The following is a 25095-nucleotide window of genomic DNA, read 5'->3' as shown; positions in this document are numbered from 1 at the left end:
TGGTGCAGATCTTTCTGTGTTAAGCGTTAAAGCTGCTTCACACTGTGGAGTGACTACAGCTGGAGGTAGAGTGAACCCAGCGTCCTGAACACCCCAGGGAATTGCAGCTTTGCACTGCAGATTGAATGCATCTCTCTTTATAATTGTCAGATTTTTTTTTAGTACATGATCATGACACTGTAATTGTCATGAAGAAACTGAGATCGTTTTCTCAGTTGAGTGATCGCATGTCTTGTGCGTAGTCGTGCAATAAAGGCTGATTTATACTTCTGCGTCAAGTGCATGTGTATGCTCCGGCGCAGCCTTCGCACAGTCTCATACCCTCGTCATGGCTGACGCCGATGCTGACACACATCTCTTAAAGAATGTAACTACATGTCGCAAGCTCTGTGTTTGGTCTGCTTGGTAGTGCTGACGAGTGTGGGCAGGACCGAGAGCTGTGCGAACCTGTTGAAGCGAGTGTTTACTGGTTCCGAGTGCCATGACAGAGCTCCAGGTGGAAAGTTTTGTTTTGTCTTTACCTTATGATTAAAGTTGTTGCATGGTCACCGGTTCCCGCCTCTGATTGAGTAAGTTTTAGCTACTTGTAAATTTAAGGTAGCATTAAAAAAAAAACGCTGCAAGTAGCTACGACTCCCTCATTCAGAGGCGGGAACTGGCGGATGTCCTGCAACTTCAATCATAAGGTAAACACAAAATAAAAACAAGTTTCCATCTGGAACTCCTTCACGGGACTTGATACTTGTAAACAATCGCTCCATCAGGCTCGCGGCTCTCAGCACTGCCCACACTCGTCACCGCTACCATGCCGACCAATAACAGAGCTTGTGCTACATGTCATTGCAATGTGTAGTTACATTGTTTTGAGAGGTGCATGTGAGCGTTGGCGTCTGCCACAGTAAGGACTATGTGCGTGCTCGGGAGGCTGCGCTGGACCATACACATGCGCTTGAGGCAGAAAAATAAATCAGCCTTAAACCTGAGCTTCCAGTCTTGTGACTGCTAAAGGGTAAAACTTTGAGGTATTATCACATCGCACAAAGGGTATTTTTTTCCATTTCCATCTATTACCCATGAAAAAGATTTGCCTGATGTGGGTTTCCAATCAGTAAACTGCGGTTTGTTTTATGCAAGCTGAACATCCTTCCAGGACAGCGCATCTTCAGTTTGCTTCTTCCTTGGTAAAGCCTGCTCTGAGGACCGTCAGATAATGTGTGCTCAGACTGTGGGGGAAAAAAAAGCACGTGCAGAAAGTGCTGGTCATGCATTCATCATGGTTAACAGTCTTGAGCACTATACAGTCTATAAGAAATCACAGATATAAAGTTTTAAAAATAATGTTGGGACTCCGGAATGCTGTTTTGTTGGATTGAGAACAGCTACTTAAAATTCTATGCTTTTACTAATCACAGTGTCTGTAGCCCCTTTCACACAGTGATACCGGTAAATATATGAAAAATTTCCGGATTGACTTTACCGGTAAATTCAAAAAAGAGCTGTTCAGACAGGCGAGGACATTACGGAATTTTTCCAGAAAAGAGCATTCAAACATCCATTCCAAAATACCGGTAATTCTGACATCATTTACCAGAAATGAGCTCTAAATGGCTGCGCTTGTATTTGTAAACATTTGACTACATTACAAACTCTGCGGATGGATCAGTATTGTGAACAACTTCGATGAAAACATATAGAGAAACATTTTCGCATGTCGAGATGTACATGATATGTGTGCGTGCTGACGCTCATAGACTGTTTATGGGCACACGCAAAGCTTGAAGGTAATCAAACAACGGCTTATCATAAGCATCTTATCGGTAATTAATTACACAGTTGGCATCAAGATGACCATATAAACGTTATCTGACAAATTTCTAGCAGCTAAATGTGTCTGGAAAAATTTTCAAAGGCTTATATCCTCAAAAACCGCGTGGCTGTGAATGCGTCTAATTGGCTAAAGCAGACGTATCACGTTAGCACATTCTAGACGTGCACAGGCTTATTCCGGCGATCTTCCTTTTGCGTTCACACAGCGCAGCATTCCGGCAAATTACCGGTAATGTTACAACTACTCTTTCCGGAAAATAGCCAGAACGAATTTACCGGTATTTTCAAAAAGAGCCTGTTCACACATACACACCTTTCCGGAAAATTGCTGGTAATTTTCCGGAAAGGTGTGTATGTGTGAAAGGGGTTATTGTTTACTGTGCTTCTGAACAAATAAATGCAACACGGATGAACATAGAAGACTTCTTGCCAAAACACTATCTCACCAATCTTAATCTATTGATCTGTAGTTAACATTGTAATAAACACCACTATTTACACAATATGCTTGCAGAGAGTTTATTTTCAAGCAGACACCATGTCTTTGAATCCAAGTTTTGAATTTGAACTGAATGTCTGAATTAATTGTTAGTTGTATCTAGTCTGCACAGATGAATGTGCTAACCCTACCCCATCTAAAAGAATTTTGTTCTGCCAAACCTTAAAGACAGTTTGCCATTTAAAATGTCATAATGCTCCTATACTCCCAATCCAAAGCAGATGTTGCAAAACGAGTCTTAAAACACAATGTTTGTGAACTTAATAAAAAGCACATTAAAATTATGAACCATTTTGGCTACAAAGTAGTCCAGTTGACCAGGATCCATCTCCTCTTGTTTTCAGGATGGCCCCAGAAGTGATCCTGGCCATGGACGAGGGGCAGTACGACGGAAAAGTGGACGTCTGGTCTCTCGGGATCACTTCCATCGAACTAGGTTTGTAAATTAGAACCGATGACTTCCCACCTCCCGCTGACCCCTGAAACTTCAGGACATCTCTGGCATTAAGAGGGTTTATTTAGGCCAGTGTGTTTCTGTGTTGTGTCTACGTCTTTTGCAAGGGAAAGGGATTTGGGTTTTAGCAACTAAGCTGCTTTGGGGTTGTAAGCTAACTTCTACTCTTCTTTCTCTTGCTCTTTCCCTCTCTTTCCATCGCGCTCAAACCTCCTGGCGTTGTCATTTTTTCCCCTCATACCTCTTAGTATCTGTTTATTTCACTGCAGATCTAATTATGGTCTCTCTTCCTTTAGTTTATTCTTAATTGTTGTGCGTGTGTGTGTGTGTTTGCGCTGGTTTCATGTTTCTGTTTGTCTCTTTTTCTAGCTGAAAGGAAGCCACCCTTGTTCAATATGAATGCTATGAGTGCCTTATACCACATTGCGCAAAATGAAAGCCCTGTCTTGGCGTCAAACCACTGGTGAGAACTTTGCTCTAATTTTCGTCCTCCTGTTCTTTTGTTTGTCTATATTAGCCGTTTGGATTTGTCCTTCTACCGTCCTTAGCATTTGCATTTAGTTTATTTGATTAGTGTTTGTGCAGGTAAACCTCACTTGTCTTTGTAGGTGTAATACAGTAATGTAGTAGTGTTACTCAACAGCAGTACAATATCATGAAAATGTGATATATAATGTGACACAAATATAATAGTTTATTGTTATAAATTGATAAATTGTATAATGTCAGTGTGAACATGGATTTTTTTTTACGTTTGTCAAGATAACAATAATTTTAATGTAGTAAAAGTGATGTGAGCTGCTTGTCTTTCTCTCTCTGATAAGTAGTCCAAAGCTCTGTTATAAATTAGAGAGTCAGAGATGGAGATTTTATACTGATGTTTAGATTTATTTTATATATATATATATATATATATATATATATATATATATATATATATATATATATATATATATATATATATATATATATATATATATATATATTTAGATTATATATTATTATATTTAGATTTAGATAGAAGTTCACTTTCTCACTCATTCTGATTTTCAGAGAATTTCTATTTAACGCTGTAAGTCACTATAGTAAAACTGTAATTAGTAGGGCTGCACATTATTGGAGAAATCTGATATTGCAATATTTTGTTTTGCTGCAATATATATTGCAATATGAATGATACAAAATTAATTTAATAACTCTATTTGGAAAGATTTCATTTATTTAGATCGACTAGGATGAGCAAGTCTTTTTCTGTGCACTGCATCTGCTTAAATTATAATAAATTACAAGCCAAAATGAAAAAATAAACTGCGTTTTCTGGGGAGTCTGATGATTTTTAAGTGCAGAAATTAAAAAGTCAAATGTAAAATAACATGATCATCATTTTAGAAATAATTTTAAAAAATAAGTTATTTGTTTTATTCTTTAATAATTATCTAATCCTGCTATGTGACTGTAGATACTAATTGCAAAATTGATGTGCAAGTGATGTATTGTTCAGCCCTAGTAATTAGAAATATATATAAAAAAAATTAAGCACTTAAAGAATAAGTCACTTAAATGGATTTCAGAGATTTCGGAGGCTCACTTTCTCACTCAAACTTCGATTTACAGCAGACTGCAGTTGAGAGAATTTCCATTTTACTCTGTAAATCACAATAGTAAAACCATGTAATTTAGGGAAAATCTGACATTGTGATATTTTGTTGTGCCACAATATATATTGCAATATAATTTCACTGGATGACTTAAATAGCTCTATTTAGAAAGATTTCATTAATTTAGATTGACTGAGATGAGCAAATCTTGTTCTATGCAGTAAATCTGCTTAAATTATAATAAATTATAAGCAAAAATGAATAAATAAATAAATAAATAGCGCTTTCTGTTTTTTTGGGGAGTCTTAACAGTATTTAAGTACATAAGTTTTAACAGTCAAATGTAAAATAACATGGTTATCATTGTATAAATAAAAATTTCAAAAATAAATTAATAAAACAATTAATAAATTAATAGTTTAAAATTTTTAGTAAATAATATAATTCTACACACATTGCGATATCAATGCTTAAACGATATATTGTTCTGCCCTAGTAATAAAGAAAATATTGAAAAGTCACTTAAATGGATGTTGCTGATTGGAAGCCTTTCAGGATTTAAAAATGGCAGTTTTTGCCCTTGTCTGTGCACGTTTTTCAACTTTTCTTTATTTTTAAATTCAGGTCGGACTACTTCCGTAACTTTGTGGACTCATGTCTTCAAAAGATCCCTCAGGACAGGCCTACCTCAGATGTGCTGCTCAATGTGAGACTTGAACACGAATCAACACACTCACACTCCTCTGAATCCTTAACTTGTTTTTTCATATAAATTTCTCTTCATCTTTTCTCTTCAACTTTAGACAGGCATCGTTATCTCTTCGTCTTGTCTTGTTTTGTTAAAATAACTACAATTATTGTGCACTAAATACAGCGGGTAGAATATTGAACATGTTGCAATTTTTCTGAGAAAACATATTTTAAGGGTGCAGTTGACTTGAAATTTTACCCGGATGTTGATAACAACCAAAAAAATCCATTTATGCAAAGAAAACAAAAAAAATTTGTTTACAAATGAAGTTATGCAATAAAATGAAATGATGCAGGGAAAAAGTATCAAACGCAAGAAAAAAGGGAGGTGTAGAAAATCAGTGAAAGCCAAGACAGATGAAACCAGGGTGCACATTTTAGCAAGACTATTTAAAACACACCCAAGGAAACTCTCAAATGGTTTCAGAGAAAGAAAACAAAGCTGTAGAATAGCCCAGCCAATTACCTGACTTAAATCCAATAGAAAAAAAATTTAAATCACGCCTGAGCAATGCATGTGACTTAGTTCTCCATTTGAGAGGCGTCTTTAATCTGCCATCACCAAAAAAGCTTTTTATATAAAGTATTAAATACATTTCATTAGTTTAATACTTTCTCCTTGTCTCATTTCATTGTTACAACACATCACTCATTTTCAGATTTTTTTGTTTTGTTTTATTTTAATGTTTGTATTGTTTGGGTTTTTACTAAAATCTGGTTTAATTCCATGTCAACAGCTCCTTTAAAAAAATTATTCCCAGGTAAAAACATGACGTGTTCAATACTTATGTTCCACGCTGTATATTTTATTTGGTATATATAGGAGTTGAGATGTAATGTCAGAAACTGAATAGGACTTCATGACAGAGGCAGTGTGAAACTGCAGGTCTTTATCTCAGATGTTTTAGCGAGCATTTGAAACCTTTTTGTTTTGTTTTGAATAGTGCAAATTCAACCACTGGTTGTTTGGCAAACATACTTCCCAACTATCCCATAATGTTTATGGGATAAAAAGGTTTTTAAAAAGTAGTGTAATTAAAGTCTGCTTGTCAACAGCTTTTCTCAATCACATTTGGCCTGCATATCCAGACAGAATTACTCCGATTTGGAGGGTTCCAAAAAATGTGTTATGTTCACCAAAATACTTTTATATTTTTTTATCAAACATGCAAAAAAAGTTAAACTGCCTTTTTTTTTTCAAGTTACTTTGCAATTTAATTACTTTATGTCCTACCTAAAATGTTATTTAATCTCTGTAGAAAAGCTGAATTTTCAGCAGTCATTACTCCAGTCTCATGATCTCCCAAAAATCAATTTAGGAAGCTCATTTGGTGCTGAAGAAACACTTCTTTGTTGTGCATGTTAAAACAGTTTTGCTTTATAATTTGTGAAAACCATGATACTTTTTTCACCCTATAAGTCCTGGATGACTAAAGTTTAAGAAGTGTTTTTCAAATATGAGTCTTGTATTAGACTAAAATGTTTTTTCACAAATTTAACTTTCTTTGGAAATTGAAGAGACAGCTATATACTAAAAATTGAAATCAAAATTATTAGCCCTCCTGTGAATTTATTCTTATTTTTTCCAGAAGGAATTTTTCACAGTATTTCCTGTAATTTTTTTTCTTCTGGAGAAAGTCTTTTTATTTATTTTTAGGGTCAATATTATTAGCCCGCATGATTTTTTTTTCTCCAATTGTCAGCAGAACAAACCATCATTATACAATGATTTGCCTAATTACCCTAACTTGCCTGATTAACCTAATCAAGCCATTAAATTGCACTTTAACCTGAATACGAATATCATGAAAAATATCTAGTTAAATATTATTTACTGTCATCATGGCAAAGAAAAAAATTAATCAGTTATTAGAAATGAGTTATTAAAACTATTATGGTTAGAAATGTGTTAAAATATGTTAGGCAGAAATTAGGGAAAATATACAGGGGGACTAATTATTCAGGAGGGACTTCAACTATTTATTTTATGAAAAAAAAAAGAGTAGAATATTAACAGTAATCATTTTCCCCAGTACTAACTTTGTTTTGACAGCTAACATAAGTTTAGAATCTCATTATATCCATCTTTATGCTCTGCATATTAAACTTATTCTGGATATGACTAAATTTTCAATTATGTTAGTGATTGCAGTAATTAATATGACAAATGTAACTTCTCCAATTATGGCTCATCCATCTCTGTCATGGCTATATGAACATATATCTCTGTGATTCCTTGCAGCACCATTTCTTATGCCGAGAGCGCCCCCATTCTGTAGTGATGGATCTGATCACGCGCACCAAAGACGCCGTGCGAGAGCTGGACAACCTGCAGTACAGGAAGATGAAGAAGATCCTGTTTCAGGAAACTCACAACGGCCCCGTACAGGAAGGAGGAGAGGAGGAAGAGGTGCATCCAGACGCTTGTCAACCTTTTGTCTTTCCCTTCTTTGATCCTTCTGGCCCGTTTCTGCTCTTTTGTTATAGTAGTTAATGCTACAGAAAAGAGGAAAAGATCATGACGTCTTTTCTTCTGTGTGTGTTTATGCATTTAAGTAGAAATACTTTAAAAAATGGGGACAGGAAGCATAATCATAATGAAAATGTTCAGTAGAGGTATTTTAGTTTGAAAGACATATGTAAAAAAACAAATACTATACTGTTAACTTAGTTGCTTAATTAGTATCTGTCCTTAAATGATTAGTTCACCCAAAAAATTTAAATTCTGTTATTAATTACTCGCCCTCATGTTGTTCCAAACCGCCGAGACAGACCTTCATTCATTAGAACATTCCATGTGACTTCAGTGGTTCAACTGTAATCATGTGAAGCTCCAAGAACCCTTATGTGTGGCAATAGAACAAAATGTAAATGCAGTTTTGTTTGCCCTGTAGTATGTGTAATATACTGGTATAGTAATTAATAACACAATTTTCATTTGTGGGTGAGCTGATGCTTAATTAAAACTTCTATAGACATTATATTATCTCACACCTCCTGTCTAATAATCGCAAGGTTTGTGTTTGGTTACCTTGAAAAAGAACAAAGTCTCATCTGTATATTTTATCAGTACAATCAAAAAGTCAATGGTGTTTTGACACTTTTAAGGCCAGTTCACACAGAGCGCGATAACGATAAGGAGTTCTAAAAATCATTCTCAATGTAATGGCTCATTTCCATTAAAAAACACAAGCCTGATAAAGGTGACCCGTACCACTCACTGCCAAAAGGATACCAATGGTGGCGTGGTGTACTACAGAAAGTTTCAGTCAACGTCATTCTCGCTTAAGGAAATGTCAAAGTAAAGCTGTACGGATCGTTTACATATCATATGAGAAGCACTTCTTACACAACAGATGATTCATACACATAAATACTTGTGTATAAATGTTCATTATTAACCTTTCTATGAACATAATTTGATTATAACTGCCGATCAATGAAACGTCTTGTAACGTTTAAAATTGTATAAAATAAATAATTAAATGCAACAAATATGAACACAAACAGACACTTACAGTCTCCGGTATGTTATCAATTACAGAAAAACTACATACAGCATACATTTAGTCCTTATTTGTGTTCAAAAACAACATGCAACAAATAGCCTTCAGTCAGAGCAAACCTCTCATCTGTGTTTTTAATCTTTTCCAGCAAATGTAACTTTTGTTAGAAAGTTAAAAAGGTGATGATAATAGTTAAACATGGCAGTTTGTTCATGTTTTAGCAAAAATAATTTGCTCCCTCGTTTTTTGGGCTTCTCTTTTGTTTTTTGTACGTTTGTCTGTTTCTGGAACAATCGGCTGTCAGAAGCACTTTAATAATCATTGTTTAATAATCATAAATTGTTTAAGCTCTGGTCGACCATGGCTCATTGTTATATGTATATATTATTACAGTGTAGTTTCGGCTGTATATTTAAAAATGCCGCTTCCTTTGTTTTCATTCTCCTGGCTTGTGCAGGAGCTAGTGACCTATCTCTGTAAATCTAAAACGTTCAGTAGCGTGCCTTGATCCACCTTTTGGTACCCTTTTGTTGTGGTACCTTTCGAATGGATACCAAAATGTGTCACGGTACAGTTCGCTTTTTGGTGACTTGACAGTGGAAACGGCCATAAAAGCGCACCGAACTGTACCGCTCAGTGGAAACGGGTCATTAAACAACAGAGTTGTTATCATTGAAATCACTTTCAGAATTTATATTTATTTTTTTTAATAATCGATAAAATGGGCTTATGGTATTTAAAGCTACAGCTGACAGAAGATTAAACATAATAGCTAATCTTGGAGACAATTGATTATGCCATGCAAAAATCAATTTGCGAGCCTTGCTTGCATAGTATTGAAGCATAAAAAATAAAAGTACCTTGGTTATCCTGTGTTCGTTTTGGTATTTTTTAGTGTTTTGCTTTGATAATACTGGTTAAAGAAATTTGTTTTTGTTAGCCATCGCTAAATTCATTGTTTGAATTGATTGATTACAAGTCACGAGCTGGATTCACCGGACAAATGCACTAATATCACACTGACAATACCTGCTGATCTCAAGAGGTTAATGCCAAGTGAAAATCTGAAAATAAAAAGATAATTATCATTACTTAAATTAGATGCAAATGTATTTATTGTCATGTTTATGTTTAGAAGGCTTGGTGTAGAAAGCTTTTTAATAGAATGCCACGAAATGTCTTAAGGACATTTTTGGCAAAGTGTTACCAGGATTATGAGAATGTATTAACTATAAAAATTGAGTATGTATTTATTTGATTGTTGGTTTTAATTGTATATTTATTAGTGAAATGTTCTTGCCATAAAAATAGCCTTTGTTGCTGCCATGGCATTAAACAAAAATTTATCATCATCATCCTGCTTGGTGTGAACAGGAACTAATGTGATAAAGCGAAATGTTTGTGTAAGTTTATATTATAGGGAAAATAATGGGGAAAGATTGTGACGTCTTTGCTTTTGTGTGCAGGAAGGGGAGCAGTACCTCTTGCAGACGGGCACAGTGAACAGTATGGAGAGCTCTCAGTCTGTACCTTCAATGTCCATCAGCGCCAGCTCCCAGAGTTCCTCAGTGAACAGCCTGGCCGATGGCTCCGATGACAGTGCAGAGATGGCTATGATGCAGGAGGGAGAACAGACTGTCACTTCAAACAGCTCAATCATCCATCGCCCCTCTGTATGTTATCAATTCCAGCACAAACAATCATCATAAACTATTTTTATTTGATTGATCAGTTTATGTACCTCACATTAACATCAAAACTCACTCTTAGTTATTGAAATGGGAAGAGAAGCCTATTTGGATATTTTTAAATGATATAAGAGATTGTTTTTATTCAGGGAATATTTTAAGGGAAATGTTTAAAAATGTGTCTTCTGGAGAATTTTAGAACATTTATTATTGATCAAATTGAATGATCTTATATGACTTTTTCATCAGAGTTGTCATTTCTGTCAAATTTACTCCCCTTTTGTTATGTTTATGGCTGTTTTTGCCCCATTGACCCAGAGTGTCTGCGAGGTCTTAATGTCTTAAATTCCAAAAACTAAATTTTAGGCCTTAAAACATCTTAAATTCTGTGAAATATTGTGTTTTAGGTCTTTAGGTCATTTTAAAAATGTTTTAATTTTCCTATGTCCACGTAAAGCTACCTAATCAGGCTCACACCTAATTACTTTTTTTTAAATAAATATTTTTTTTTTTTTTTTACTGCAAATTCTCCAAATTAAATTGCCTAATCAGGGAAAGAAAACTAAAGGTTATTGCACAATGATTCCGAAATTTTTCGTCTGTAATTTTGCATGTTAAAAAAAGAAATTCGGCCTCTGGTTGTGTGAATCATACTTACATACTGCCTTTAAAACTTTCGTCCGTTTTAAGAAAACCGACGAAGGCTTTTTTTTTTTTTTTTCTTTTTCGCATCCGAAAAAGCATTTTGATAGCAGTTTTGACCGTTCAGAGCCAATGTACAAGCAAAAAGCTAGATACAGAATACCATCATTTGAGCTGCAGATAACTTTGACAAACACGGTGCATAAAATTAAGACAGAATGTGGCGGACAGCTGAGAACCCCTAAATGCTGAATTCAGTGACTTGCACACCTCTCCGCTGCTGCTGCTTCTGCTTCTGCTTGCTGTGTGTGTCTCCATACATCTGACGAACTGCCCATAGACATTAATAGAAAGCATGGTCCGCTTTCGATACATCAATGCGACCGCCATCTGTTCTAATGTTATATAATATGCCAGTCTCTGTTCAGGATTTGTTGACGTACGTGAATGTGTGAAGTATCACAAGCAATGGATCAAAATTCCACTGATTTCCTGAAATAAACTTTGGGATAATCCAGTGCAGCTCTTTCATAATAAGCTGAACTCTTCTTCCTCTCTATTGGACGAACACAATATGCAGCCTATTCCTCTTTCTGTTTCTACTTTGAAGAAGAGAGGAGAACATACCAAAGCTTAAACTGACTCTCAAATGGTTTGCGTTTTTTTGTAATGGAATGATTAATACGCATCAGAGGTTTGTTTACGTCGCATATGATTGTGAAAAAAAAACGGATACAAACGTTTCAAACTTCCATGTGCAAAGACCTTAAAGCATCACGTCCCTTCACGTGATCTATTATTAGAAAAACTATTTACAGAATTAACCAGGCCATTAGAAAAAAAAAATCGTGTTTAGCTTTGTAAAAGTCTAAAACTTCGTTTATAATGGTCTTAAGATGGTCTTGAATTTGATTTGAAGTAACCTGCTGAAACCCTGGGTCCAGGCTACGTTCACACTGCAGCCAAACGTGGCCCGAATCTGATTTATTTGCCCACATGTGACTCAGGCAATGACAGTGTGAACAGCCTAAACCGCATGAAATCTGATCTTTTCAGGTCAGATTTGTGCCACTTTCATATGTAGTCTTAAATCAGACACAGATCTGATGTTTTGCATTGGACCGCAGTGTGAACGGTTATGTCGGATTTCATGTGTCTTTTACATCATCTTAGAGCGACATGCATCATCATTCTGTGCTGCAAGAATCATCTACTCCTCAGCAGCATAGTAGAATAGCACACATGGCAATTACTTTACCACACAAAGTTGGTTGTTCATTTTGAAAAAGATTGAATACTTAGTGCATGAATATAGAATATAGTGCTGTTGATGTGGTCGTAAAACCTAAATAAATGAACAATAAACATTGCTTTAACAGGCACGTGATAATATTTACGATGACCCCTATCAGCCGGAGATGGAGTCTCAACAGCCGGCCTCATCTGCCGCTCGGAGGAGGATACACAGAAACCGAGATCACTTTGCCACTATTCGCACAGCCTCTGTGGTGAGAATATTACAGTCCAAATGCTCTTCTGATCTGAAGTCAGATTGGACAGATTATTTCATCTTCTTTTTTTGTTTTCAGGTAACCCGTCAGATTCAGGAGCATGAACAGGGCTCAGCTCTGAGGGAGCAGATGTCAGGATACAAGCGCATGAGGCGGCAACACCAGAAACAGCTGCTAGCTCTGGAGAACAAACTCAAATCGGAGATGGATGAACATCAGCTCAGGCTGGACAAAGAGCTGGAGACCCAGAGGAACAACTTTGGCAGTGAGGCTGACAAGCTCGGTAAAAAACACCTGGCCATCCTGGAAAAAGAGGTAAGGGATTCGAAAGGAAAACATTTGAAAACATTCCGCAAAAGTACATATATTCAAAATGCAAATGTTTGGTTTCTGAAGGCATGCGTGTCGAATGCATGCATTGTTGTTTTAAGCAATTGAACTGTTTTAGTCAAATATTGCTGTTAGTATATTATCATTATTTAAATACCATTTAAAAGTGTAATGGCAATAAAGCTGCGGTCACACTGCACTTTTCATCCTATTGACTTGCATTCATATGCATGCGAATGCACCAGATTAGAAAAGATTACTTCTAATGTTAAAGCTTTATAATCTATAACCTGCTAATTTACGTCATGTGATTGCTTGAGACCTTTTGAAAATTAAAACGTGACCTGTCGGTACAGAAATGTAAAATATGGGTCAATTGCTAGTTTTTATCTGTGTCCCATCATCTTGTTTTATCCCGCCCCTTTTTGCAAAACCGTACAACAGAATTTTGGGTGCCCAAACTCCAGTGTGACCACAGTTTAAGATGTTTATTTAATACATTTAAGGATAATCAAGACCTGATTTGTTTAATAATGTAATACAGCAAAATCTGCTGTATTGTGAAACATGCAATTAGAATTTAAAGGACGTTTAAAACTGAATGAAAGGAAAAGATGATGGCGAGTATTTGTGTGAAGGAAGCAGACCAGTACAGTGAACAATAAATATTTGTTTTGCATGTGTATTTATCTGGTGTGCTTTTTCAGATTAAAGGTGCTCAGACAGAAGAGAAGAAATTTCAGCAGCACATTTTGAACCAGCAGAAGAAAGAGCTTAACAGCTTGCTGGATAATCAGAAACGGCAGTACAGGCAACGCAAGGACCAGCTGAAGGAGGTAAGGAGTAGCTATTCTTGATATAAAGCCCTGAATTGAAGACTCTTGATTTGAACCATATTCACCCACCTTTTGTCACCCTGGAATGTCACTAGGAGCTGAGTGAGAATCAGTCCACGCCAAAGCGAGAGAAGCAGGAGTGGTTGGTGAGGCAGAAGGAATGTCTGCAGCAGATCCAGGCTGAGGAAGAGGCTTCATTGTTACGACGGCAGAGGCAGTATTACGAGCTGCAGTGCCGACAGTATAAGAGGAAGATGCTGCTCGCGAGACACAATCTGGAACAGGACCTGCTCAGAGAGGTATGACTAAGTGCTTTTTACATCTCTTTTTTTCTTTATTAATTTTAATTAACAGTGCTCAACATATGAGTACACCCCTCACAAATCTCTTATTTTAGATGAATATTTTCTATAGGAAGCTTTACAATATTTATGCCATATACATTAGATTTGTCAGCACTGAAGATAAAAATCTGGAGCTAATCTAACAAAACTTTCTGGATAATAATTGTGCAAAATTAGTGCACCCAGAATTATATGTAAGGAAAAAAAATCAAGAGAAACTGAACGTTTATAAAAATGTGTTGAAATTTTGTAGTTTGTAATTTTTTTCCAATATTTCGCATTAATTAAAATGTATGATTTTTCTATTTCTCAAGATGTTCAATGTATCAAATCAGTGCTTCCCACACATAGACTTCACTTGGGTGGGCCGCCCAGGTATATTAACGGCCTCCCAAGTATATTTAGTGACACTTTTTTTTGCTTTACTATTATTATCACCTTTTTACACTTTTTTTTTTTTTTTTTTGTATCCGCCAACATAAACAAGTATCCGCAAGCAATTAAGTTGTAAGAGAATCTTCTCTCCTTTACCCTTTTCATACTGCTCGTTCTGTGTGTGCGAGAACTGTCAACACTCACGTGCTCTGCAGACCCACAGAGATCTACACCTTTTTGCATCCGGCTGGGGTTTCTAAATCTACTAAAAAGTCCGGGATTTGGTTTTGCTTTTGTTTTCTAAGCTGTCATTAATTTTAAGCGCACAGTCGCCAGAGTGAGAGAGACATTAAATAATTAATTCTTTAATCTAAACAACTCAGAATAACATTACTAAATAATTAGAGAGGACGAAATTACATCTAAATTGGCTGTATAATATTTGTAGACCATTAGAAATTGGTAATTAACTCATTTGTCTTATTTAAATAATCTACATGTTTTATTCTTGTAATTAATATAATTTTTAGAGAGATGGCATGTTTTTATTCCTTTTTTTCTGTCATTGATTTCTCATTTGCTGTATATTTTATTAATTTGATGATGTTAATATAGATTGCATATTTTATATATCTAAAATGCTTTTGCAATACTGAACAAAATGTCATGCCAACTACAGCAACCTGAACTTGAATGGGAGATAGAGAGAAGTAGATTTTACCTATCAGTGGGTGCACATGGCTCCTGAATAGCATAAGAGAAATGGAGGGTATTTTTACATTTTTCATATAGATATATATATTTTTTTGTACTTTAACCTATTGATGAGAAAAAGATTTAAATAAATAAAAATAGTGTTAAAATTCTAATTATGTCTTGTTTGTCGCATATAGTTAACTATTTATGTGCTGTGGGTAAATGGTGCTTTTCTTTCCGGCTACCTCTGCAAGTATATTTCAAACCTGTGGGAAGGACTCCAAATCAATGGTATATTAATAGTAGGTTATACAAGATAAAATTATATGGACAGAAGGTTTGTTGCATATTTTGAAAAACTTTTGAGGTTCTCAACTATTATACACACATTTTTTTGTAATGTCATCTTTTCCAAACTACCTTTTATTTCATTTATTCATTTTTTTGTCAACTTAGTCCCTTTTTTAATCAGGGCGGAATGAACCGCCAACTTATCCAGCACGTTTTTACGCAGCAGATGCCCTTCCAGCCGCAACCCATCTCTGGGAAACACACGCACTCATTCACACTCATACACTACGGACAATTTAGCTTACCTAATTATCCTGTACCGCAAGTCTTTGGACTTGTGGGGAAAACCGGAGCACTGTAGAAAACCCACGCAAACTCAGGGAGAACATGCAAACTCCACACAGAAATGCCAACTGACCCAGCCGAGGCTTGAACCAGCGACCTTCTTGCTGTGAGGCGACAGCACTACCTACTGCGCGACTGCATTGCCTACCTTTTATTTCTTATCTGTTAATCTTTTGTCTGTTTTTCCATGTAGGACCTAAATAAGCGTCAAACCCAGAAGGATTTGGAGTGTGCCATGTTGTTGAGGCATCACGAGTCCACTCAGGAGCTGGAGTTCAGGCAGCTGGCATTGGTCCAACGCACTCGAGCCGATCTGATCCGAACGCAGCACCAGAGTGAACTGGCCAATCAGATGGAGTACAATAAACGGCGTGAGCAGGAGCTTCGTCAGAAACATGCTGTGGAGGTCCGCCAGCAACCCAAAAGCTTAAAGGTGAAAGGATAGGGTTTTTTCTTTTTTCTTAATGTGGTGCATTCTACAATAAAACACACTGAGTGGAAATTTGCATTTTATATAATTTTGCAGATACATTTCAGAGTTAAAAAAATTAAATATTGCAATTTTAATTTGAAGTGAATTGGGAAATGAACGAGAACATAGTATTGCTTTATTAACTGCATTGTTAATACATGAGTAGCATTGGTGTATCAATTAGATTTCATTTGGATTTATTGTAAAATAGGTTACCAGTAGACCTAAATTAAACAAAAGTTGCTTTTCCACTATCTTGCTCAATGGTTGTTCCATTCCGTGCCAATCTGGGTCAGTCAGCATTGGGTACATTTAAAATTTTCCAAGGAGGTGCTGATAATGCAGCTTTCTGGAATGCAATAAAAAATGCGCCGTAGTAACCCAAGTATAATGTAAACAGTGAAATGGAAGATGATCAGATATTTCTGTTTTTGACACTACTTTTTGAGATTACCTAAATTAAATTGTCTACTTACGCTTGACCAGCTTCTGGTAACTTATAGAAAGGCAACAGAATGAGGTAAAGAAACTGAAGTGTTAATAGATTTTGTAAACAGTATACTTGTAATACTTGTACTTTATTTCTCTCCAAAACACAACAAAACAGCCCCTTCGAATTCAATGCTATTCAAAAAAATTATGCGAACATATTATAGTGGTAGCGCTTACACAGCATTGATTTTAAACCTCAAACCTAAACAAAGTTATTTAAATTGAAACCAAATTAAGCGGCCTGTGGGAAATGTGCAATACAAATATATAAGTTGCTCTGGAATAATCTGCAGCACATTTCAGATCTGTTTCAAAATATGTTTCTGGTAAAAATACAATACAAAAACCTAAAACAATACTGTTGACATAAATTGTCACAAACATAAATTGTTTATTATGTATATAAACAAAAATAGTAATTAAATGCAATCCAGATTTTTAAAATGCAAAATTAAATTAAGCAACATTTTTGACACATTTATGAATTTCTTATGAAAAAAAAATGGCACTTGGGCAGTATTTTCTGAATTTTGAGTTTAATACTTCAGGAATATTACAAACAGTGCTGTTTTTTACACCAATTGCAATTCAGTTGCAGTTTAAAAGACAATCAAACCTCAGACTTCTCTGTTGTGCACTGATGTTTATTTAGGTAAAGGCATATTTATGGCAGTTGCAATAGTGTGATGCCACTGTGAGCTTAAACCCAACCGTCTGTGGCCATAATCCTACACCTGTTCAAATATTCCAGTGATGTAAATATATGCCAGCTCAATTGAAAAGGTTTGTTTGCTTTAACGTGCACAGGCAGCTCAAATATGTTTTTTTTTTTTGCATTGTGTTCTCTCAGACGAAAGAGCTCCAGATCAAACGTCAGTTCCAAGACACTTGTAAGATTCAGACACGCCAATACAAAGCCCTGCGGAACCACCTGCTGGAAACCACCCCCAAATCAGAGCATAAAACTGTGCTGAAGAGACTCAAAGAAGAGCAAACACGTAAACTGGCCATCTTGGCTGAGCAGTACGACCATTCCATCAAAGACATGCTGTCCACACAGGCTGTGAGTAAGGCAAGGAGAGACCATTTTTAATGCTTTGTTTCAATTTTAAGTAGTGCACAATCACATCATGATGTGCTGTGAGTGGAATAATGTATGTATGTGTAAACATGCATGGGTCAATCACACAAAAATGGTCAAGAACATGGTCACTTTTCACTCCGTACAAATGATATTTATGTTGAGTTACTATTGTCTTTTTTATGAATAGCTTATTCTTATTAAAATACGCATTATTATATGCATAAAATTATATTAAATATTATTTAAATATATTTAAAGTTTTTATCGTATTTTTTGCTTTTATATTTTATTATATATATTTTTGTAAATAAAATAAAATATGCTGAATCTAATAATAATGCCTTAGTAATAATAATATTGCTTTAATAATTATAATAATAATAAATTGTAAGTATATAAATATGTCTTTTTATTATTATTTTAAAGTTGACCATTGTCGGATAATGTTTTTGACTGGTTTTTGAGATTCTCCTTCTTATAGTTAATTAATCAATTCTAAAGCCATCACGTGTCTTCATTGGCTGCTTCTCTACTGATGTCCCACCTCTTTGTTTTCGTAACAGTTGCGATTGGATGAGACACAGGAGGATGAGTATCGAGCACTGCGCATGCAGCTACAGCAGGAGTTGGAGCTGCTCAACGCCTATCAGAGCAAAATCAAGATGCACACAGACACGCAACACGAGAGAGAGGTCAAAGACCTGGAGCAGAGGGTGTCCATACGGAGAGCTCTTCTTGAACAAAGGGTAGGAGAGAGAGAAAAGGAATTGGACTGAATGTTGCTCGTTAAATAGGTTCAAGCAGCACGCAACATGGTTGTCATATAACCAAAATGGCCACAACAACAACAAAAAGTCATAGAAACTTTTCTAAATCATCAACATCACCGAACATACTGTGCATCCGGAAAGTATTCAAAGCGCTTCACTTTTTCCACATTTTTTTATGTTACAGCCTTATTCCAAAATGGATTAAAATTCACTTATTTCCTCAACTCTGCACACAATACCCCATAATGACAATGTGAAAAAAGATTTTTTGAAATTGTTGCAAATTTATTAAAAATAAAAAAACCTGAAAAATCAGATATACATCAGTATTTGCAGTCTTTGCCATGAAGCTCTAAATTGAGCTCAGGTACATTCTGTTTCCACTGATCATTCTTGAGATGTTTCAGCAGCTAAATTCACCAAAGGAGTTCACCTGTGGTAAATTCAGTTCATTGGACATGATTTGAAAAGACATACACCTGTCTGTGTATAAGATCCCAGGGTTGACAGTGCATGTCAAAGCACAAACCAAGCATGAAGACAAAGGAATTGTCTGTAGACCTCCGAGACAGGATGGTCTTGAGACTCTTCCTAGAGCTGGCCGGCCATCTAAGCTGAGTGATCGGGGCAGTATGCCCTTAGTCAAGGAGGTGATCAATAACCCAATGGTCACTCTGTCTGAGCTCCAGCGTTCTTCTGTGAAGAGAGGAAAACCTTATAGAAGGACAACCATCTCTGCAGCAATCCACTAATCAGGCCTGTATAGTAGAGTGGCCAGACGGAATCCACTCCCTGCCTGGAATTTGCCAAAAGGCATCTGAAGGACACTCAGACTTTAAGAAACAAAATTCTCTAGTCTGATGAGACTAAAATTAAACTCTTTGGAGTGGATGCCAGGCGTTATATTTAGAAAAAACCAGGCACCGCTCATCACCAGGCTAATACCATCTCTACAGTGACGCAGTTCATCTTCCAGCTGGACAATGACCCAAAGCACACCCCCAAAATATCAATGGAGTGGCTTTACAACAACTCAGTGAATGTCCTTGAGTGGCCCAGCCAGAGCCCAGACCTGAATCCTGTTGAACATGTCTGAAGAGATCTGAAAATGTCTGTACACCGTCGCTTCCCATCCAACCTGATAGAGCTTGAGAGGTACTGCAAAGAGGAATGGGCAAACATTCCCAAAGACAGGTGTGCCAAGCTTGTGGCATCATATTCAAAAAGACTTGAGGCTGTACTTGCTGCCAAAGGTGCATCAACAAAGTATTGAGCAAAAAAAAAATACTTATGAATGTGATTTTTCAGAGTTTTATTTATTTTTTAATAAAAAAAGTTAGATGTATGCAGCATTTGAAATATAAATAATTGCTGTATTGTTTATCAAATGACAATAGTAATGCATTTTACTCATTTAAAACTACATTTATGGTAGGACATTTACAAGTTATCTTCATGGAACATGATATTTACTTAATTTTGTAATGGTTTTTGTCATTTAAAAAACAAATGACAAAATAAGGGTTGTTTTGTGCTGCACTGTCACATCATGTGTAATCTCAGTGGACTTTAATTTTATAAAGAGAAAAAAAAAACTTTCTAATTCTTGCTTTTCTCTTACACATTTGTCTTTAGATTGAGGAAGAGATGTTGTCTCTGCAGAACGAGCGCTCAGAGCGAATCCGAGCTTTGCTTGAACAACAGGCTCGGGAAATAGAGTCTTTTGACTCTGAGAGCATGCGCTTGGGCTTCAGTAACATGGCTTTGAGTGGCATCCCTGCTGAGGCTTACAATCAGGGCTACTCCAACCCTCCTTCATCCGGGCCTGGAGGCTGGCCGTCCCGTCCTGTCCCCCGCTCAGGCAGCCAGTGGAGCCATGGTGTCCAGAACTCAGCTGCGCCGCCCTCCTGGCGCAGTCAGAACAGCACAGCCGGATTCAGCCGAGCAGAGCAAATGTCCAGTCGGGAGAGAGATCGAGACCGGGAGCTGGAGAGCATGGCCGCCCGTGCCTATCCAGGCTCTCGCTCCTCCGCCTCATCGGCATCATCATCATCATCATCTTCCTCGCATCATCACCTCCGCTACATCCCGCAGCAGTACCACCATCAGAGCACCCCACACCTGTACCGCGACAGCCGAGAGAGAGAGTGGGGAAGTGGAGGAGGAGGTCACCACTCTTCCTCATCCTCCTCTCATGGCCACTCGCATCACATTTCTGCCCAATCCCTCGCCCTCCTCCCTCCACCGCCGCCTCCTCCACCCATCTCTCTTTCCTCCTCTTCTCCTCCATCTTCCTCCTCATCTTCATCCTCTCAGAGTGGCTACGGAGGAAGGGGCGAAGGTTTGGTTGTCCGAGGCCCCAGTCTGATGGCTCTGAGAAACAGCCCCGGGCCCCTGCGAAGAACAGCCTCAGGTGGAGGTGCCGGCGGGTCAGGCGGAGACGGAGGTTTGAGCCGGAGTACTTCAGTGACGTCACACATCTCCAACGGATCTCACCTGTCGTATTCCTAGAGGGCGAAGTTCAGATGGTGCCATTTTTATTTCTTTATTTTTTTAGAGGGAAGGCCTTCACGCAGGAAGGCGGAGAGAGGACTTTTTAGATGGGCAAACCTTTACTTGTAAGAAGATAGATCTCAGGGTTTCCAAGGGATTCGGGAGGGCTCAGGGTTTAGATCGGGAACTGATAAGACGAGATGTACTGTAACAGAAGCAGAAAGCTATGCTGTTGTGTGTTTGCGTGTGTGGGCGGGAGGACAAAAATAACATAAGTGGTGCCAATACTGTAGATTGGGCTCATCTTCAGCTGGTTGGTTTATTTTTAAACTCTCTTGGATTCTGCCGGTGTATGTCCAGGTGATTTCTTGCACGTTGAAATGTGTAATGTTCCAGCATTACATGACTTCTTCATTATTTTACACTTAATCCTGGATCGTATTAAGCTGAATTCATTTAGTGCAATTTAGTTCATTTTCTGAGGAATAGTTTGCCAAAAAAATGAAAAGTCTGTCATTATTTACTCTCGGAAACATTGTGACGAACCCTACATGCTGATTGGTCAAGTCTCTAGATCTAAAATGAAGCTGAAAACACCATAAAGTGACTATGAACCATCTTTTATTTTAGCAATCTGAGATTTATATCTGAAAATGAATCAAAAATAGTACTTTAACATTGCGCAACTTTTTCATTATTTTACACTTAATTTTGGATTGTTTTAAGCAGAGTGTATTTAGTTCAATTTAGTTAATTTTCTGAGGAATAGTTTGCCAAAAAAGAACAGTCTTTCATTATTTACTCTCAGAAACGTGATGAACCCTACATGCTGTTTGGTCAACTCTCAAGATCCAAAATGAAGCCGAAAACGCCATATAAGATCTATAAAAGTGACTACGAACCGTCTTTTTTTACCAAACCAAGATTTATGTCTGAATATCAAAAATAGTACTTTAACATTACAGGAAGAGTACATTTAGTGCAATTGAGTTCATTTTCTGTGGAATATTTTGCCAAAAATAATGAATAGTCTGTCATTATTTATTCTCTGAAACGTTGTGACGAACCCTACATGCTGATTGGTTGACTCCCAAGTTCTAAAATGAAGCTGAAAACACCATATAAGAACCATAAAAGTGACTACAAAGCATGTTTTATTTTAGCAAACCAATGTTTATGTCTGAAATCTAATAAAAATAGTACTTAAACTATAAATGCCAAATGGTTTTCGCATAGTCCATAGTTTGCATAGTACTTAATATGGAAAAAGAGCAGCATTATAGGGATCGATACTCAAAATTGAATATTTCTGTTATTTACTCACCCAGTTTCTTTGTTGAACAAAAAAGTGCAAATTAGGTAGCACTTAATTTTAATGGTCCCTAGTGGACATTTTGTTGACTATAAGTTGCATTGCAACTACATGCCAATTTTTATTTGAGTATAAGTAGACTGTCTGCTTAGATACTGCTCCTTCAACAGACATTTAACTGACTATAAGAAACTTTGCAAGTACATGCCAACTTACACTAACCATACCCTAACCACACCAAACAATCTATTGAGAATGTAACTTGTAAATTCAACAAAATGCATTAAAGCATGGATCTCAAACTCAATTCCTGGACAGCCGCAGCGCTGCACAGTTTTGCTCCAACCCTAATTAAACACAGCTGATCCAACTAATCGAGGTGTTTGAGACTCTTTTAAAGAACTTAATTAGTTGCATCAGGTGTGTTTGATTAAGGTTGGAGCAAAACTGTGCAGAGCTGTTTCTCTCCAGGAATCGAATTTGACACCTAAGATGATCATCAAAATAAAGTGATCCCGACTTCTATTGTAGAAAAGGAAAGTACTATTTGATTTACAACATTTTTCCAAATATCTTAAGAAACTCATGTTTGGGTCAAGGGTGAGTAAATGATGACAAATGTTGAACTACATCTTTACGAGATTTAGGGACGAGTGAATAATGGCAGAATGATTCATTGACTTTTGTGTTTGAGCCAGATAATCTGAGCCAGGAGAGGATGAGTCCTACTAACATCAATTCTACTGCTAACGGGAGCAAGTCGGATGCAATAGAAAGGTGCGGTAGCAAGTTTCAGGGAGACCAGGCGTAAACTGAGGAACTAAAAGGGTGATTAAACTGATCTTTGTGTAATTATGTAGATAGTACTAAAAATAAACAATACTAAAAGAACATCTATCAAGGGATAGGTTTCTAACTGTACATTTGTATTCGAGTCAAGGGTCAGAAGGCGTTTTTTATTTTGAAACGTGTTTAGCTTGTTTTAAAGTAATGCCACATATGTCATACTGCCATCTAGAGGCTAAGCAAAAGCAACTCCGCCCATCGTCCTTATAAGGACAAGCTGCCATTTAAGTTGCAATTTGGGCTGTAATTTAGCTTGTTTTTAGCGCTCGTTACTTTGAAAAAGAGATTGAACCTGGCTAGGTGAATAAGCCATTTCTTTTGCCCGTGTATATAGGATGTACATGTCCATAAGAGAGTTGAGTTTCCGCGCATGAGACTGATGTACAGAGACCGTTTGTATACAAACGTACACACAGCAGACGTTTATATATGACTTTGAGTATATATATATATATATGTGTATAATACATCACCCGCCGGAGGTTTAATGGAGAACGCTGAAAGATTGTTTCCTGCTCACACTTTTGATCTATATTGTACTTCTACGACATGTGTGTGTGTGTGTGTGTGTATATACAAGCACTAACTCTTATATAGGGTAATAATAATTTTGCTATGTGAATTGGAGAGTGAGATGGGGAAAACAAATTAGATACTGTCATTATTGTTACAACTACTGCCGCTGTAATATTTGTGTTGTACACTAATTTTAAGGTTTTTTTTATTATTATTTTTATCAATGCTTACCACTAGGTGGGAAATATTACAGTGTCACGGTCTTGTTTTAGATTTAAAAAACAAAACAAAAAAAACAACAAAAAAAGGACTACCTATCCCAGCATTCCTTGTTACATCTCAGGGTAGGAGTCTATTGTGCAGTGCGTTGTCAGGAGAGTAGTATTTTAGAGCCAGTATTAAACTTGTACAGACCATTTTAAGAGATTTTAGCTGTATAGAACATTTCTAGACGACTGTAAAGTGTCTCAAAACCTGCTCTATGATCCGTAAGTTTGTTTTTTTCCTCTCCATTTTACATTTTACGTTCTGGATTGCATTACCTAATTGTTTTGGCATATTTTTGTATCTACAAAACAACTCCACAAGGTGTTTACATTGACAACCAAAATCTCCAGCATACGCGGTGAACTACGAAGCTAGGTTTTGTCAGTGATGTTGCATCGTTTATTTTTTATTTTTTCCGAAATGTTTTGTGCTCCCACACTGCCAGCTCTCTTTCTACACCAGCGTTCACTTGGACTCTCAGTGCAGTACCTCACTTCCCTGTGCCTGGCCAATCACTTTTCAGTGTTCACTTCATTGCTCCTCCCTCTTAGGTTCTTACTCGCTTACTAACATCTGTGGACAGAAGAGGAGAAATTAAACAAACAATCCTCGGCCCGTCTGTAGCTCTGGGCTGCCATGTAATGCGTTTACAGCAACACATGCTGGATTCTTTTAGTGTATTCTCTTTAAAGGGGGCGTTTCAGTATCTGGCGGTAATCTAATCTGGAGGTGGTAAATGTATGAAATTGACTGTCATCGTCTGCAGTGTTTGGAGCTGGTGGAGAGTATGGTTGTTCAGGGAGCTCTGATTATAATAATAAAAGGCCAAATTACGTTCAGGTGATATGATTACAGGACTCTTTAACACACATGGGCTATAGAACTTGTACAGAAAATGATTAACAAGTCATTAAAAAAAGGATACAAACCGAATGTGCTTTGCTGTGTGATCTGTTTCTGCACTGTGTTCTCTCAGCTCCGCCGGGCTGTTTTCTGAATGGACAAAATGTTCATCTGCCTTGCTGAAGGTACAGAGAAAAGATCGTTTCCATAGAGACAGAGGCTGTGCTAAGTGGAAATTACTGGATGCTTGTAAAAAGAAAACAACATGTTGGTACTATTTTTAGTCCTAGACACAATTATGGCATTTA

At 36.9% G+C, this 25095-nt stretch overlaps 1 protein-coding gene across 3 annotated transcripts in view; it reads left to right on the top strand.

Moving 5' to 3' along the window:
- The window catches only part of taok2a (TAO kinase 2a), a 46408-nt gene extending 21531 nt beyond the window's left edge, over positions 1-24877 (top strand). Inside the window, exons 8-20 of one of the 3 annotated variants that reach the window (XM_678910.8) lie at positions 2671-2762; positions 3150-3243; positions 5003-5084; positions 7371-7538; positions 10101-10307; positions 12344-12472; positions 12554-12790; positions 13513-13641; positions 13737-13940; positions 15886-16125; positions 17507-17719; positions 18304-18486; positions 20146-24877. In XM_678910.8, coding sequence (XP_684002.2) covers positions 2671-2762; positions 3150-3243; positions 5003-5084; positions 7371-7538; positions 10101-10307; positions 12344-12472; positions 12554-12790; positions 13513-13641; positions 13737-13940; positions 15886-16125; positions 17507-17719; positions 18304-18486; positions 20146-21021 — 2854 coding nt within the window. In that variant the 3' untranslated portion in view covers positions 21022-24877. Of the gene's footprint in view, positions 1-2670; positions 2763-2953; positions 3061-3149; positions 3244-5002; positions 5085-7370; positions 7539-10100; positions 10308-12343; positions 12473-12553; positions 12791-13512; positions 13642-13736; positions 13941-15885; positions 16126-17506; positions 17729-18303; positions 18487-20145 lie in introns of those variants that run through there. The other 2 variants (XM_009299370.5, XM_073944292.1) reach the window with 2 other exon arrangements.
- The last annotated feature ends 218 nt before the right edge of the window (positions 24878-25095 follow it).

Source organism: Danio rerio, chromosome 3 (assembly GCF_049306965.1).
Source record: "Danio rerio strain Tuebingen ecotype United States chromosome 3, GRCz12tu, whole genome shotgun sequence".
In the NCBI taxonomy this organism is placed as follows: domain Eukaryota; kingdom Metazoa; phylum Chordata; class Actinopteri; order Cypriniformes; family Danionidae; genus Danio; species Danio rerio.
The sequence above is the reverse complement of the archived record's forward strand: the minus strand, read 5'-3'. Positions and strand labels throughout refer to the sequence as shown.